This window comes from Ciconia boyciana, chromosome 5 (genome assembly GCF_034638445.1).
Source record: "Ciconia boyciana chromosome 5, ASM3463844v1, whole genome shotgun sequence".
Taxonomy (NCBI): domain Eukaryota; kingdom Metazoa; phylum Chordata; class Aves; order Ciconiiformes; family Ciconiidae; genus Ciconia; species Ciconia boyciana.
Window position 1 is genome coordinate 30,023,649 of NC_132938.1, and position 16,893 is coordinate 30,040,541.

The 16,893-nt window shown below is 35.2% G+C and overlaps 1 protein-coding gene across 8 annotated transcripts in view; it reads right to left on the reverse strand.

The window, feature by feature from the left end:
* FRYL (FRY like transcription coactivator) overlaps window positions 1–16,893 on the reverse strand; it is a 178,014-nt gene that overhangs the window by 54,225 nt on the left and 106,896 nt on the right. For 5 of the 8 annotated variants that reach the window (XM_072863010.1, XM_072863006.1, XM_072863005.1 and 2 more), the window contains 18 exons: window positions 16,596–16,728; window positions 16,236–16,343; window positions 14,674–14,911; window positions 13,845–14,030; window positions 13,661–13,747; window positions 12,589–12,857; window positions 11,975–12,170; window positions 10,873–10,997; window positions 8,296–8,382; window positions 7,987–8,044; window positions 6,882–6,973; window positions 5,154–5,326; window positions 4,499–4,659; window positions 3,849–3,959; window positions 2,746–2,900; window positions 2,401–2,500; window positions 1,054–1,222; window positions 19–278 (listed from right to left, as the gene is read on the reverse strand). In XM_072863010.1, coding sequence (XP_072719111.1) covers window positions 19–278; window positions 1,054–1,222; window positions 2,401–2,500; window positions 2,746–2,900; window positions 3,849–3,959; window positions 4,499–4,659; window positions 5,154–5,326; window positions 6,882–6,973; window positions 7,987–8,044; window positions 8,296–8,382; window positions 10,873–10,997; window positions 11,975–12,170; window positions 12,589–12,857; window positions 13,661–13,747; window positions 13,845–14,030; window positions 14,674–14,911; window positions 16,236–16,343; window positions 16,596–16,728 — 2,708 coding nt within the window. The remainder of the gene's footprint in view (window positions 1–18; window positions 279–1,053; window positions 1,223–2,400; window positions 2,501–2,745; window positions 2,901–3,848; window positions 3,960–4,498; window positions 4,660–5,153; window positions 5,327–6,881; window positions 6,974–7,986; window positions 8,045–8,295; window positions 8,383–10,872; window positions 10,998–11,974; window positions 12,171–12,588; window positions 12,858–13,660; window positions 13,748–13,844; window positions 14,031–14,673; window positions 14,912–16,235; window positions 16,344–16,595; window positions 16,729–16,893) is intronic. The other 3 variants (XM_072863007.1, XM_072863009.1, XM_072863011.1) reach the window with 1 other exon arrangement.

Genomic DNA, 16,893 nt, shown 5'->3' on the forward strand with positions numbered 1-16,893 from the left:
TTAAGTAATTAGTTTTACCTTTGCAGTCATATACATCAGATTGTTCAGAACCATAGCTGTAGCCTGTGGTGATCCCCAGCCTTCTCCTCGTAGCCATCGTCTACTGTTCACCATTATTTCTCTGTCTTTCAAAGAATCTTCTTCATCTTCATCTTGCCGACGAATGGTTGGCAAAGGTTTCAAGTCTACCAACTCAATATTGTTCATCCACGGCAGCAGATAATGCAGCATCACCTGTCTCCCAGCTGGGTGAGCTGTTTGGATTCTCTGACTTACTTCTGTCATTCAAAAATTAGGTACATACATGAATTGTAAATCAATAACGAGAATCGTTTTGGTAATAACAACTACCATGAGCCCAGTAGACCATGCTGATATAAAGTAATGCTGATACAGACTTATTTTTTTTGTTCAGCTGACTAGCGCTCTTTCATAATGATAAAGTCCACAGTCTTCAGTAGAGCTAATTGAAGACACTGCTGACAAACAGTGTGTTGAAGAAACCATATTAGTATACGCATATATATATTCCTCTAATTGGAAGAGGGAACTGAAAACCTAGAGCATGTAAAAATGTACCAACTGTGGCAAAAAAGCACTTAAAATTTTTTCTTCTTCATATTAGTCCTAGCAGTTTTTTTAATTGATGTGAGAGGTTATTATTTTGCAATTGCTTAAAAATGCTATGGAATAATATTTTTAAGCAATCTACAGTAAATAAGAAAACACTAGAAAGAACAATAGAAGAATAATTTTTAAAAATAGTTGCAAATTATTTCTCTAATGTGACTTCTCATGGCTATTAGAAAGTCAGTAAAAGTATCTTTGATTTATGTTATTTCCTCTTGAATATATTTCAAATACAAGTAAACAAAAATTGTCACTCAGTAAATTCCATTTTCTCCATTCGTTATGATGATGTTATCTTGTTGTCCTGATTTTAGTGAATTACATACAAATTAATTATTGAAAAATAAGAATTACACATTTTGTACAATGCTTTTGACCTGATGAAGTTTTTGTTTTAAAAGTTTTGAAGTTTTAAAACCATACCTGAGAAGATAGCAAGTGTTAGTTCAGGATAAGTCCTTGCTAATTCTTCTGACAGCTGATAATACGACACAGAATATAGATGTGGTAAAGGAGAAGGCTGACCCAAAACCCCATCCGTCCGCTGAACTTCCAGTTTGTGAGCATAACGGAACATCTTTGGTTCCAAGATCTACAACAGTAATGTTCAGAATTTGAAGCTAGGTATAGAGCTACAATGGAAATCTTTATATAAAATCACCTTTTAAATTCATGTATCTAGTCTCATTTAATGTTTCCTATCCATGCAGATCTCCATACACCTACAGTATGCACCAACACTGTGGTAATTTCATAGAAGACTAGCTAAAACTCACTCCACTTGATGAGTTTCCAGCAATAAATTTCAGAAATCTGTTTTCACAAAATACCTCATTAAATATAAATTTCTCTATAACAAAACATGAAATACTATTGAACACTTGTATTTCCAAACAATATCAATTTCTGCTCATCTGTGATATATGGATAGGAGCAATGTAATCTTTGATGTGGCAGAGATGCAGCAGGAGGCTAAAGCAGTTTGATACTTTAAAAGTCAGTTTTGGCTGATTTAAGCAGTGGTGTTCACTTGAGAAGAAAGATGGGGCTGAAAGGGAGGGTGGTGTGACTGCTGACATATCAACAGGGGTGTGAGTTCAGTGGGGACTTTACTGTTGAATTTAGCTGACAACAAAAACCTTTGAAAAAACTTCCAAGACTTGTGGTCTGACTCACAAGCAGCAACAGATTTATTTATTTATTTTTAAACACTAATGCCTCTTGTAAGATTAAGCTTACCCCTAAATGACCTCAGAAATATACAAAAGTATATTAATAGAATATACAAAAGTAAATTAAATAGCTAACAAGATTTTCACTATCATCTCTCCACAGAGATGGATGAAAAAATGTTTGGTATTAATGCAAAAATCAGAAAACTGACTGCTACCCCAGCAGACACAGTAAAGGGACATGAAGCAATGTACTTCTCTCCGAAGTGCTTTTGGACAAATGGAGCTATCTACCACTCTTTCAGGACCAAACCAGAAGAATCTCCATTTAGGTTTTGTCTCTTGAAAAAGCAGGTATTATGAAAATACAAGTCTTGAGTGCTTAGCTCATGAAAACAGACATACTTTCACTGAAGTCTATTAGTGCCAAGTAAGGATCTGGCCTAACTATGCACTACAATAGAGAAGAAAAAAAAAAAATACACTGAATTTCATTACTGAAGGGACAACCAAATAATAACAGATTTTTTTTAAAAAATGCACAGTGACAATTCTTATTTTAAAATAAAAAAAAAAAAATCAAAATTAGCCTACAAACCTGTAATAGTTGCATAGCAACTTCATAGATAGCCCTAGTAGAATCAGCTGCTTTAAATAGTATCAGATTCAGGAGGGTCACTGTATCACACTGGTAATCCCTAGGGAAAAATTGCAAGTGTGAAATAAGTAAAATTACATTTAGTTTTTTAAAATTTGACTTTATTTAAGTTTCGTTTACAAGAGATATGGTATGGGATAACATAACATTTTGAAAAATTTCGCTAGTAACACACATGCACAAACAGGGGTGATCTTTTCTCTTTGAGGGAGGAAAAAACCCCAGTTCTACATGAAAGCACACTCTGAAAATGAAAGTTTAAAGTTTTGAAAAATGCTGTAGTACCTGTTTTGGAACACGCTGGCTATGGCTTTAAAACAGCCAGCTGCTACCCGTTTGGAACCTGTGTAACACCGGTCTACGGCCCAGTACATGAGGTTACTCTGATCAGGGTTGAGTTCCAAGAGCAGCATGACCGCCTCACAGCCTAGCTGGTGAACCTGTATTCCAGAAAAGAACCGATATCTATTCATAAATATAGGAAAAAAGACCAACTTACAAAAATGGCATAAAATAGGGAAATAGAGATTTAATTAAAAACAAAACAAACAAACAAAAAACACCACCAAAAAAACCCAACTGCAACACATAAAATTTGTTCCATCTAAAAACAATGAGACCACTGCTTAAAATAACAACAGGTAATTCCATCAAACTGTTTAATGTTCAAGTTGCACACACAGTCATAAATTATCGAAGCAAATAACTAGATAGCTCTACGAGTTTTTTTTCTCCTCGGTTCCAAGGCTACGTTGTGCTATTTACTATTGTCACTTAACTACAAGCTGAACACTGACCTGAAAGCATCAAATACAGAAAAGCACTTAAACATATGCAAGAATTCTAATGGGATACAAGGGATAGATCTACTTGGAGACTTGCACGTTCTCTTGAATCAAAGCAGCCCACTGGAGCTGTATTTTTATGTAGTCATAGTATTAGTGCAATGGAGGCCCTATCTTTTAAGACTAAAGCTTGCCTTACTGTTTAGATGTAAAGCTTGGTCTTTGTAACTCTGCAGGACCCCCGATGGATTCTACAGGCTCACAAGAGTTCATGTTCAAAATGTCATCTCCTTTAAATTTCTAAAAGATCTGCTTATTACTACAACTTATCCTAGCTGGTTAGTTTATAAAAGATACACAGTGTTTCACTCCTTGACCTTTCCTCTTTCATTCTGTTTTGTCTGTTCTTAGACTGTGATTAGGGACCGCCTTCCTCAACAGTGTGAATACACATATTAAGGACAGTGCAAAAATATGCACTACTAAAACAGCTTTGAGCTTAAGCCACTCTAAAGCATTTAGGCCAATGTGACCGCAAAACTCATTAAAGCATATGTTGAAGGCACTGACAGTGGCAAACAATGTTGACATTGCCTGTATTACCTTTTTATCTTGTGAATCCAAAATATTATCCAGCCATTTGTATAAATAGCCATCGGATGAGAGCCCGACATTATCTGCAACAGGGCCACAACACAGTACAGCAGACATAGCCTTTAGAAAGTAATTGAAAAACACTACATTTTAATAATTCAGATACAGGAAGTGCTTTTACCAAGTCCATTAAAATATCAGAAAACTAACTTCTATTCAGTCAAGGGAGGAACACCAAGGCTAATTAAAAAAACTGTTTAACATCTTATTCAAGAAATTATCTAATCATATTTTTCTCAGCTCCCAAATACGAGGAACTGTCAATACTGAAATGCTGACACATATAAGAGTTAATATGCAGTTTGGTTGTTAATGTACTTTTACATGAAAGCCTTTCTCCTTAGGCAGCTGAGGACTAAAGTCAGAAGAACTGAACGTTTAGTAGTATACTTAAGAAATTCCTATAGCAAGTGTGACAGTTTACAGTACGGAAAAAGCTGAACTATCATAAATTTACATGTAGGCAGAAGAGAAAAAGAACTAAGTCATGAATAGCAACAAGAATGTGAAAACCACATCCAAAAAGCCCAAATGTTAAATTTGCATCAGAAAAGTCAACATAATGATCTATTTCCAAAATTCAAAAAGTGCTAAAATACCTTTAATGCACAGTATTGGTGTCTGTTTATTCGCATATTCCTATCACTGTATCTGTCCAGGGGAGTAAACATGATGCTAAAAGGACCTGCCCAATGACTGAACAACATAAATAGACTGTGGCGTAGACTCTGCTGCGGAAAGACACTTCTTCTCTGGTGTACTGCAAGAAAATCACACAGTTAGACATATTCCTCTTGTCATTCTTTAAAATGAAGTACGTAAAACAGAAACAGACCCAAACAATGGATATAAAAGGAAAAAAAAAAAATCAATGTAAAGACACATTATTTCAACATCATAATAGCTGGATGTAGGTTTACTATTGTCCTGTTTAATGCCACTAGTGTACAAGAACAAGCTATTTATTAGTCTAGAAAATTTAAATGCACTGCCAACCAACAAGACTTTTGCTAAATAAGAATTATTTGTACACTTCCAAACAGTACCAAAAATCCCTCTTAAAACTCATGCTCCTAAAGTTATACACAAAACTGATGGCATAAATTATTGTTATGAAAGTATTCTGAAACTTCAGAGAAAAAGTGGATTTGTGTGTGTTTAGTTTTTGTTTGGTTTTGTTGTGTTTTTTTTTTCTTTTAAATGTACTGCATACTAAAGACAGTCATCAGAAGTTATTACAGCATTTTTACATACCTGGAACATTTTGAATGATATTTGCCACTAAGGCACTAAAATGGCATCGGATATCTTTCAATGTATCAGAATCCTTTTCATTTTCTGCTTCTAGGAGTTGTCTTGTTAGATCGACATACTCAAGTAAAGTGTTGTTGAGGGAATGTGTTTCATTATCAAGGCCACCACTTGCACTTAAAAATAAAATTTAAAAAAAAAAATCAAATAGCATGATAAATACATACAACAATTTTTGAAAACAATCCTTATTTTTTTCTCTTTAAAAAACCCCTACAACTTAATCACTGCAAATATTTAATTTAATTTCTTCACCCAGCTTCTATTTCAGTGTTAAATAAAAAGCTCCACTGTAAGCAAACTAATAATCAAGCCTCACTACCAGAAGTCACTCATCCTTCCACAGAACTAGTTCTTATACTGGGGACAAGTGATAAAAATAATAATAAAAAACACCAAACAACAAACCCACCACCCCCCAAACCACGCAATTTGTAAACCAGAAAAAATTACTACTACTACTGGACTACAGACTTCTATATGACGTACTGATTTTTGTGAGTCAGTCAAAATGTTCAGTACTTCATGACATGCTGTTGACTATTAGCAGATGAAAGCAATTTATTCATTTTATATATTCATTTCCCATCTTCATTGCTTTAGCATCTGACTAGACATCAGTACTAAACTAAATAAGAAGATTAAAGACTGCATGTGATTCAAACCTGCCCTCCTTTGAAAAACAACTGTTAGAATGGTGATTCCTTTCCTCTCAGCTCCCTCCACCATCTTTCCACATTTGTACTGATGACAACTAAAAAGCATGCCTTGCACACCAAAGGCAAGATGAGGAGGTTTATGGCAGCCCTTAATTGCTTGCTAGCTTCCACCACAAAGTCAGACTGGCCTCAGGGAGAAAAGTTGACAAAGTCCCAGGGTGCAGACTGTGGTTAGGAGATATTTTACATATGCTAATTAAACACCAGTGAGTACCTTAAAAGATAAGAAGGGAGAGTATGATTTTAACGGCTGTGCTCTGAAAAAATCAGCATGCCGAAAGGAAGAAAGGCATTTTAGCAATGCTTCTGAGGCAACATTCTGAAATATACTGTAGTAGCTTGCTTAAAGATTGAGAATTTCACACTGATTACACTGCTAAGGTTGACAAATAAATAAATATCATTGGCTAACAGCATGGGAGGAGCTAGCCTAACCATCTCCTAGCCTGCTTGCTCTTATACAATTCCACCTGCATGGAAAAAAATTTGTAAGAGACTTGTAAAACATGCTAGAATTTTAAGTCTTCTTTCAAAGAGTCCCTACACAAGTAGGGTAAACAGAAAAAACCCCAACCCAGTTAACATTCTGCCTCCCTCAGAAAGAAAAAGGTCCAATATTAATGAGCAGCAGCCTTCTCTGCATAGGACACGCTGACAAGCATCAGGACTCCAGGTGAGGAAGAATTCCAGACTGATTATAGAATAGTTGTAACTTTGTTTTCTGATTCACGTAACCGGTGCGATGTTTGAACACACACAAAAAGGAACATGACACACTGCCTGTTCAAAGCAATGTCCCAGGGGAATAGTAGCATTTTAAATAAAACACAGACTACTGTGACAAAAAGCATGGGGGAGGGAGGGATTAGAAAGCCAGCAAAATTCCAAGTTTTATAAACTTGGAACTTATTCAGAAGCATAAACAACATCTTCACATCAGTGTTGCCCCTACCTGTGACTAATGACACCAGCATCTGCCAACAGTTCAAATATTCGTACTAGTTGTACTCGTAAAATATCTCGACGCCTGCGCCGTTTCATGTTCTATTCAGAGGAAACACAAAATTAAATGAAGCAGAGAAAAAACTAAGTATAAAACCAGCGTGGCATATAAAAGCATTATTATATTTGTACTACAACTGGCATCAATTATCAGAGGTGCCAACCTTTTAAGATGAGTTACCGAAACTGCTAACAATTTTAATAAACCAGACAACGAACAAAATTTTTCCCTGTTGCAACTCCAAGATATACTAGGTTTGCTATTACACGTATTATCAAAATAATACATTTTTATCAGTCTCCTGTTGCAAAGTACAACATATAAAATGATGAAGTGCAAATGCCAATCTTTCCACATATTTGCATGCAAGACCGACAAAACACGCTATAGCTCAGTAACATTTTGAAACAGAAGCAATGTTCCTTTCCATCATCTGTACTTAATTACAAATTTGTTACTAATAAGAACATGACAATTACCACAAAAAATACTGAGTAATCATCTCTGAGTTTGTGTTTGCAGAGATTATTATTTCTATGAATACCTACTGAGGCTTCTAATCCCCGCTGTAAAACATGCTTCTAAACCCTGTTTTTCCATCAGAAAATTTTTAGTCATAGCAGTCAGTCAGGTGACCTTACAGCCTTTTTCATTAAAAAAAAAATAGACAAAGTTGGTAGACAGTAGAACTCAATTCTGTCTTAGGTACTACTAATTTTGGGCATGTTACTGATGATACAATGAAGCAACAACGGTGTAAAACTATGCTTACATAAAAGGAATTAGAAGAATGTGGAAAAGGTTACAGTAATTTTTTCATCATTTGAAACAAAACCTCTCTGATACAGGAATAATACAGAGCTCAAAAACAAACACAAAGCTCTTCCAATGTAACCACCTCAATCATTTAAAAAAGTAACATCTCACCTTTTTATCTGTTATACTGACAGTTTTTAGGTGCCAGAAATTAAAGAACTTAACTAACATTTCTTTACTAGCATTTGTGAGAAGATAGTTAAAACTGTACTGAATATAGTGGAAAATATCTAATTACCTCTGGCCTTCTTTCAAGTGCTTCCTTAATTATAGGATGTAATTCTTCTATTAGTTCCCTGAATTAAAACAAAAGAATTAAAAGGATAAAAACAACCATTAAATTAAAATCTCATCTGAAAGATGTTTCACATCTTTCAATATAGTGTTACAATATAACTTAAAACACCCTCAGGTTTTCCTTCTTTACCTGTAGCTTTCTGAAATAAATCAGCATTTAAAAGAGATGTTTCCTAGAAAGTTGTTTTCCTAATTTAAAGACAAACTACCAAACGAATGTCTCAATAATTACCACTAAATTTGCATTCACCAAGTATTATGGCGTATTTCTGTCACAGATGATTTTAATTTATCTTCATATTCAGGGTTTAACAAAGCCTCATGGTGCAAATAGATACTATCAGAAAAAAAAAAGAAAAAATATGTTGGCAGCTTATCATACAATGCACTTTCAGTTGTCATGATGCATTTAGTTGTTAATAAAAATTGTTTCTTTAAGGCCAATAATGCTATGCTGACAGAAGGCAGACCAGGCGTTATGAAAACTGAAAAGCAACATGCTTTGATGCTGTGGTTGCATTCCCTATTTGTTCTGAAGCTCCACAGTCTTTATTACTACTCAGTTCCCTCTGCCAAACTGAACCTCTCTTATGACTCCAAAAAGGGGGCAAGGAAAAGGGAAGGAGATCAGTAGTATGGATATACACAGATAAAATATTAAGGTAAAAACATTGGTTTTACTTTAATATTTGTTAACATAGTAACTACCGTCTCAACTTCAGATTTGTTAGAGTGTGACACATTTTTCTACTTCCTGTGCTATTATAATTCAGACATATCAAAAGCATGAACCACTTCAAGTTTTCAAGTAAAAGACTGACTCCTCCGCTACATCATTCAAAGGTCCTCCTTCAGAGAATGGGTCCAGGTGATCAGAAAGTTGCACAAACTTTTGCGGTGCGCCCAATTACAAGAGACTTAAGCATGGTTAGGGATTGTTTTATACTTTCTTTCAAATGCAGAAAACACAGAAAAGAATTTGGAATAAGCTTTTTTTGTGCTAAAACATAGTAAAGGGTCAGCTTCCAAGGGAAAGCAAGAGACACCTAAACAAGTTCATGTGATCAGTAGCAGAAAACAAAAGAGAAAAATAATATTCTAGCAAGTTTAAGTGGACTGCATATGCTTATAATCCATAATGAAAAAAGTTCCAGAGTAAAACATACCAAGTGCAGATGAACAGTGCTTAAAAAACCAAAACAACAAATTAGTGGAGAGCTACAATGGCGAAGGATGGGCTACAGTTAGCATCTGGTGTGAGTACGCACACTGGACAGAGAAAAAAAGCTAGTCATCAGAAACAAAACATATCATTCAGAAGACTGATGAGAATCAGATTTGATTTTATTTTTTTTTTAAGTTTGCTGAATGAATTGTTTCTAATTTAGAAAACAAGGATTTCTGGTGAAATCCCTTCTGAAAGCATTTACTAGACTCGTAGAGCACAATTATGATTTAAACTGTTCAGTAGACCTTCAGGGTCATGGGACAAAGTCTTACTTTACTCCTGGTAGGAGAGCAAAGTCAGATATGATATACAATTAGAAGATTATCAAAGGAGTAAAACAGAATACTATAACTGAGGACTTGGCATTCCGGTTTCAAATACATCTTTGGCTCCTCATCTACCGTAACAGGGGACACCAGTGATTGGAGAGAAGCATCATGTCATTCAAAACCAAGAGTGTTAGCAATCCCTGGTTTCTTCTGCAGAAGCAGAGTTGGTTACTATAGCATGGTACAACTTCATAACTCTCCATTTTAAGAGGTTGGCTGCTGTCAAGAGAACATCTGATGCTGAGCACTGGCCTTCCCAGGAAGTTTTCTTCCCCTCAGATGTTCTCCCTCTTCATCCATCCTCCATAAAGAGAGAGTTGTCAGGTGAGGACAGTGGCAAAGAGATGCCTTTTAAAACTCATGGCTTCCTGGCATAAAGCTGCCTTTTCACCTCAGTGGATTTGTACTACACATTAACAGTACAGTACATTAGGATCTCAAGAAAAGTAAATTTCAGTTGTGGTAGGAATGCCATGATGGCTAGATAGACCATTTTGAATTTGACATTTATATAAAGACTTGTCACAGTAGGGTAACTAAAAGTTTTGCATTATGAGCTGAATCCAAATATATTGAACATGACGTATGAAATTAAATTGATAGAACAAGTGACTTGGCACAGATTTAATTCTGCTACAGTAGATTACAGTTACCAGCACCCAAACTAATCCACATGGACTTGTCATTGGTACAATGTAGGAGAAAGATGTATTAGTTATGAAGTTACAGGAAATTTACTCAGAAAAAAAAAAAGAAAAGGCGGGGAGAGGGATGTGCCACAAATTTCAGAAGCTTCAGAACTAGTCAGAAAACAGTTGTAACTGGTATTTTTTTCAGCTTGATCCAAAAATCTCTTTTTAGAATACAGTTATGAATCTCCTACACAAAAAGAGCTCAGAAACATGTTTGTTGGCAATACCAATAAGGGGAGTTTAGTAACTCTTACAAACATGATTATAATTAACATTTCAAATGTTAATAGTCCACACAGTCTGTTCTTTCATATAAGGGCAGCCTTTAATATCAATAAAAAGGCAGCTGTTTATTGTTTCAACTACCTTTTCTTTATGCAGACATGACCTCTACGTAAAATTATTTCAACCTCTAATAATCTTTATCACACCACTAAATGCTAGAAAAGACAACGGTAATCAGTTTTCACAGCTTTTAAAAAATTCCTAAAAGAAAAAAAGCAAACCTTTTTTTCTGAGCTCTAATTCCCCAGCTTTGTAATCAATTAGCATAAAAACAGATGAAACACAACAGTTACCTAAAAGCTCCTGGGTTGGTCCTGCCAAGTCCCAGCACAAGGGATTCTGTAATTTCCATGCTCTCAGAGCGCATCATTGGAACTATGTGCTTAAACAGGGAGGAAGGGGATGGAATGCCAATGATCTGAGAAGAAAACCAGAACAAAGCAGAATGAAGTAGTTACCAAACAATCAGGTAGTGTGACATTAAAACATCTGCTGTAATTTTACAGTCTTCTCACACTGATCAGTGACTTAAAATGATAAAACCGAAATTTTTGATCTTTGACATAGAAAAAGACTTTCTGAAATAGTAAAGTAGTATTTACTACTTCTCCATTCCTTGTATAATTGAATTTTCATTGTCAGGTGACAATGAATGGCTCAACACGATAAACAGATGCTTTGCATGTTTAGTGTATTTGCCCTCCTTAAGGAGAAGAAGCAGACTTCTGGAGTCCAACTCCTTAAACTCCATCATGGCTCTCAAAGAGAACAAAGCTTTCAGTCTACAGTTTCTCAGATTTAGGGAAAGGATCTTGGTAACAAACAAGTGGAATAGGCTGCTTCTGCCAAAAATCCACTGCATAGTCCATGAGTTATCTTCACCTCTACTGTACCTTCTACAGGAAGCCAAAAAGGATAACAACAAAAAGAAGCAAAAAAAAAATCTGCAGGTGATGTGAAGCAAGGCAGACAGAAAACTGTCTGTGGTTGGGAAAAATACAACAAGATACATCATGCCTGAACAGGTCCACTGCTTCAGTTACTGAAGTGAGAGGCTATTTGCTCAGAATCGCAGAATTCTACTGACAGTGAAAAAAACCCTTAATGGTAAAAAAAACATTTCCTCATTACCACTAGATAAAGACTTTGAGATTGGGTTAACGTTTTCATGACATGATTAGATTTCATGTTAAAAAAACATAAGCAGAAAAGCCTCTACAGCATGGATTGGGAGAAGCAAACAGAAACACTAACCTAAACAAATGAAACGTATACTAAAACATGTTTTCAGACAAACTACACAAGTTTCTGAGAATCATGATAGTTATAAGCCTCAGGTGTTTCTACTTCCAGTAACATGTAGACTTATTTACAGTAAGCATTAGAAGAACCTACTCTTGAATCAATGCTATAACCACTGTCAGGAGTAGACGCCAGCGTCTCAGGAGGGGAACATCTCACAGAGCCTGTGGAGGTGGAGGAGTTTGAAGAAGATGCTGCACTGCAGCAAAGAATCAGGTAGTTTCTCCAGAGGCCAATATAGGAGTCACTGCTTGTAGTAGTATTCACTTTCTTTGCATTGATAGGGCTGCTATCAAAAAACAAACAAAAACTCACCATAGTAAATAAAGCTTACCAGGTTTCCCTTTGTTTTTCTACTGAATTTATATTTCAATTATGTATATGCCATTGCTTCCAAAATTGTTAACACGGTAAACTCTGAATAAATTATTCAGAATAGACCTGTACATCAATAATGTATGCTTTTATAGTCAAATCTGTTGAACTATGATATGGCCGAAGGCATGAATTACGTAATCTTTACAGCAGATAACTTTTTTCCAGATAGAACTGCTTTAATTTTTTGTTATATAAAGCTGAATTAAACCCGCAGAAAATATTAGCAGTGCGTATGTCACCTCACTGAAACATAAAGACATTACAATGATGATAAATCTTGAAAGAATACTCAATATAATATATAGTATTTACTTTAGAAATTAACTTACTTTATATCCACTTGTGGAGATAACAGTTGGAGTCTGGTATAAGCAAACGTCCAAGCGTAGCTTACAGCTGTTGGGCAGTGTTTTGGAAGATTTTCCTGTTTCATAAAACTTGAGAGGCTTATAATCCATGGATCTTGGCCTTGAGTCACATGTGCAAATATCCATATATGTGATGGACTGACCACATCAAACTGGTGGCTGATTGGGGAGGAATTCCAGTCAGCCAAAGTCTGTAAATCTATTGAACTGGGACAGTACAGTAGAGTAGTCTGTGTGCATAAAAAAGAAAACAAGGCAATATTTAATATCCATGTGTATTAAATAACAATCTCTTCATTGTTAAATATCTAATAAAGTATCAGTGTCAAAACCACATTTGGAATAGACAGAACACATTACTTAATTTACTTTTTTTTTTAACAGAGATTCCTAATATAGACAGTTATGTAAACATGCTGTTTGGGAAGGAACTGGATATTAGGAAACTATAAATTCTAGAAAAAGGCCCTTTCACTCATGATGACTTAATTTTTCCAAAATATTTTGGACTCTAAAAGCCTTACTACTGAATTCCAACTTGTTTCCTAAACCTAAAATCAGAAGAGCTTCTCCTTGATACATAAGAGTTAATGATAAATATATAAATATGGAATTCAGTTGTTGTTCATTGATAGTTATTATAATTTTCATCACGGATAAAGAACACATTGACTGTTAGACACTGTATTGCTGCAGAAAAAGGCAGTGGTCTTTGCTTCAAAGAAATTGTAATCTATGAGCAAGATGAGAAAAAAGAGATATAGCTGTCTGTGTGTATATGTGGTGGTCATAAGGACACACTACTGATCAGAAAGCGTACAATGGTGGTGTTAGCCTCACAACATTCCTCAAGGTTTTTGAGGGTTTTTTGTTTGTTTAGGTTTGTTTGGTTGGCTTTTTAAGGTGATAAATTGTTGAAAAAGTTAGCACGAACATAGTGACACTATCATTTAAAAGATACACAGTTTATTTGGGACAGTTTTGCTGAATTACCTCATCTTACATCCAACTTAACATAAAAAAACGCTCCTACCTGGTCAGCCCCAGTGAGATGTATGAAACTCTCCAGGATAGTAGCACTTAGTCTGTCCATTACATCTATAGCCAACTCATCATCACTCTACAAAAGACAAAATGCAAAACATAAAAAGCTCAAAGGAAGTCAAGAGAAAAGCAGTTTCATTAGGCAGTCACAAGAATGGGTCATTGACTCTTACCTTAGAAATTTCTAAAAGTGTGAACAAGGCCCTAATTTCTCTGAGAACGCTGACAGCTAATCTCCTGGTGGCAGGCCTTGTGCTGCAAAGGATGACCAAAGCAAAGCCTTCCACCACATGAAATACACTGGAATAAAGGGTCCTCTCCAGAGGAAGGGTATGGGCAGCCCCATTGGATACACCACGCTAAGAAAAAGATCATGGAAGTTAAGCAAATTAAGAAAAAAGTAAACACAACCAAGCTACAGTTCCATCATTGGCGATGGCAGAATTAATCATAAGGTATTTAGGTCTTGTTTGGCTACTAGTCAAATTCTGCATTATGAGAATGGCATATCAGCTACTTCAGTTTTTTAGTATCTCTCTGAATTCAGTCCAAACAAATATCACAAGAAAGTATTTCTTATTTCGCTTTCTCACAAGAATGATGCAGTGAGGGAAAAATTAAAAATAAATAAGTAATACTCTTACATATGAGACTGTATAAAATTAAATTATTTGAACCCTTTCTGTTTGCTTGTAAAAAATGGTGCTTTTTTCCTAGTTCTACTGTTTAACCACTCCTACTTAATATATTTCCAGTTACACATGATGACTTTTGATGTGAGCAAAAATGTGGCCATGAATTAGTGTTTAGGGAATACTTAATAATATTAAAGTAATTTTTTTGCAAAAATGCGGATTTAAAATAATAGGTCTAAAAGTCTTCAAGCGCTGTAAGAAAGTAAGCTGAATTTTTATTAGTTAACAAAATCAATAAAGCCTACTAATCAAATTGTATGTAGATTCAAACCACGTTTTAACACCAAAGGACCTTATTTAGAAATACCTGAGAATCTTGGTTTTTATTGTGCATTTGGGCTGCTTGTTTCCACTGATTTATGAGCTGCACTAACATTTTTACTGCATTGTCAAGAAGCGTTGGATGGATATCAGTCACTTCACGCACAATAAAATATACAAATCCTGAAAGAACATCTTCACGCCAATCTGGAAAATCAAGCATTAATGCTTGGAGAGTATTGAAAGCCAAGGCACGAAGTTCTTCATCCATATGAATTGTCAGCCTGTTTAGAAAAAATACTGGTATCATCACCCTAGATTGGCATACTCTTAACCAGCCTTTATAAATTAAATGTAGAATACTTCCACACAGATGCATTTTCTGCACTGAATACATCTGAAACTGGCTACTAACAGAAGGCGCTACTACTACAGCAAAATAATGCAAGACTTCACAAAACTTAGTATAAGCAAATAATTTGCAAGAGAGATGGTTAAGTCTTTCATATAGGCAGACCTTTGCATGCATCTGAGCAACCACCTTAGAGCTCAGTAGGCAGCCAACCTGTGATGTACAGGTTGTTTTCTTCAAATTAAAATTGAAAAGAACAGATTGTTTTTGCAGATAAAGCAGCTTTACTTTGGATATGAGAAAAAACTCACAAAAACCCCTTTGCATATATACTTAAAAATATGTCTCAGCCCGCTATGGTAGAAGAAACTTATCCAGTACCATATTATTACTTATTACTCCATGTCTTTTATGCGATTCTTGACACTGAAGAAAAAGCGTTAGAAAAATCTTATTCTCTCACATTATTACAAACTTTTTAATATATGTAACTCAACACATTATATGCAAGTGAATTTACAATTTCAAAGCTAAAAGCTATCCTGTATTTCTGCACCAAGACCATTCTTGTATTAAAAATAAAAAAATTAAAAAGAGGAAGGTTTATCACTCTAGTAATATGTAAAGACTGTCTGTACGTACTACAACTACATATTCTCACTGAATGCTCAGTTTACCCACCTGCAAACACCTGGCTGTCCAGTTGTCTCAACTACTTATCAGTACTGATAAGGCACATTCAATTTAAATTGAGATAAGAGATGGAAGAATATGGGTAGTGTTGGATCAAAAAAAAAATGGAAAAAGGAAGCAGGATTAGTAGAGAACAAGAAAAAAAGTTTCCCGTAAGTGCCTGTCTCACATTTTGGTAATGTCAAACAAGGATGCCTTTATGATAATTTACCATATTAGCAATAGGAAGAAGGGGGGGGTAAAAAAAAAGAAAAAAAAAGAAAAAAGGAAAAAAGTATGCTAGTAGTAACAAAAAGATAAGACAAGTTCAAAAAACAAAGCAACAGAAGTAAATTCTTAATTTTCAAAAAATTATCTCTAAATTAAGTGCAAGATCTTCAGGATAAATTTACCTCCTGCTACTCTGACCAGTAACACTTGACCAAGCGCAGAAGGTGGGCAAGAAATAGGAAGAACAGATTCTGTATGCAGTGGACTCACACTACATAGTAGACTGACAAACTCCTACACACACAGCATTTAAAAAGGAATATCCATTAAGAGCAGAATTTCATTTCCCTTACCTTGCAAGCAATTCAATGAGGTCAGTCCTGCTCATGCCATCTGGAATCAGTCTTGGGATAGCAGCAATACAAGTTCTGAACAAATCTATCTTAGGTTTTCTCTCACCCCTACAAAAACAGTTTATAACCAACAAAACAACAGGAAAATCTACTTCAGTACACCACAAATATTTTCAATTTCATGTCAAAACTAAGGAGCTAACAAATATTTTTATCATTAATGAATGAAATTAGCATTCATTTAATAGTCAAGTTAAAAGCCAACAACTGTAATGCATTAATGATGCCATCTGCAACATTACAACATAAAAATAATATGATGTAACTGCAACAGTGAAAATACTGTAATTCAGTACATACGTAATCATGTCTTCAGGTTCTTTATTGGACATCTGCACGCTAGTCATGCACATAGGCCTTCCAACTTCTTTGTCCAAATGCCTAAGAATGTTATCTAGCGCTTTTCTGACTTGAGGGTAGTATATGGACATTCCTGAAAAGCCAAAGAGTTCCGATCACCTCTTTCATTTGTTCTCATTTAATTTTACATTTTCATTAAAACATTTGCCACTTATTCAGCTTAGGACAAATTTCTTCTTGTACAAAAGATGACATGAAACACACACTTTAAGTGTCAAAAGAAATGCATGTTAAATGA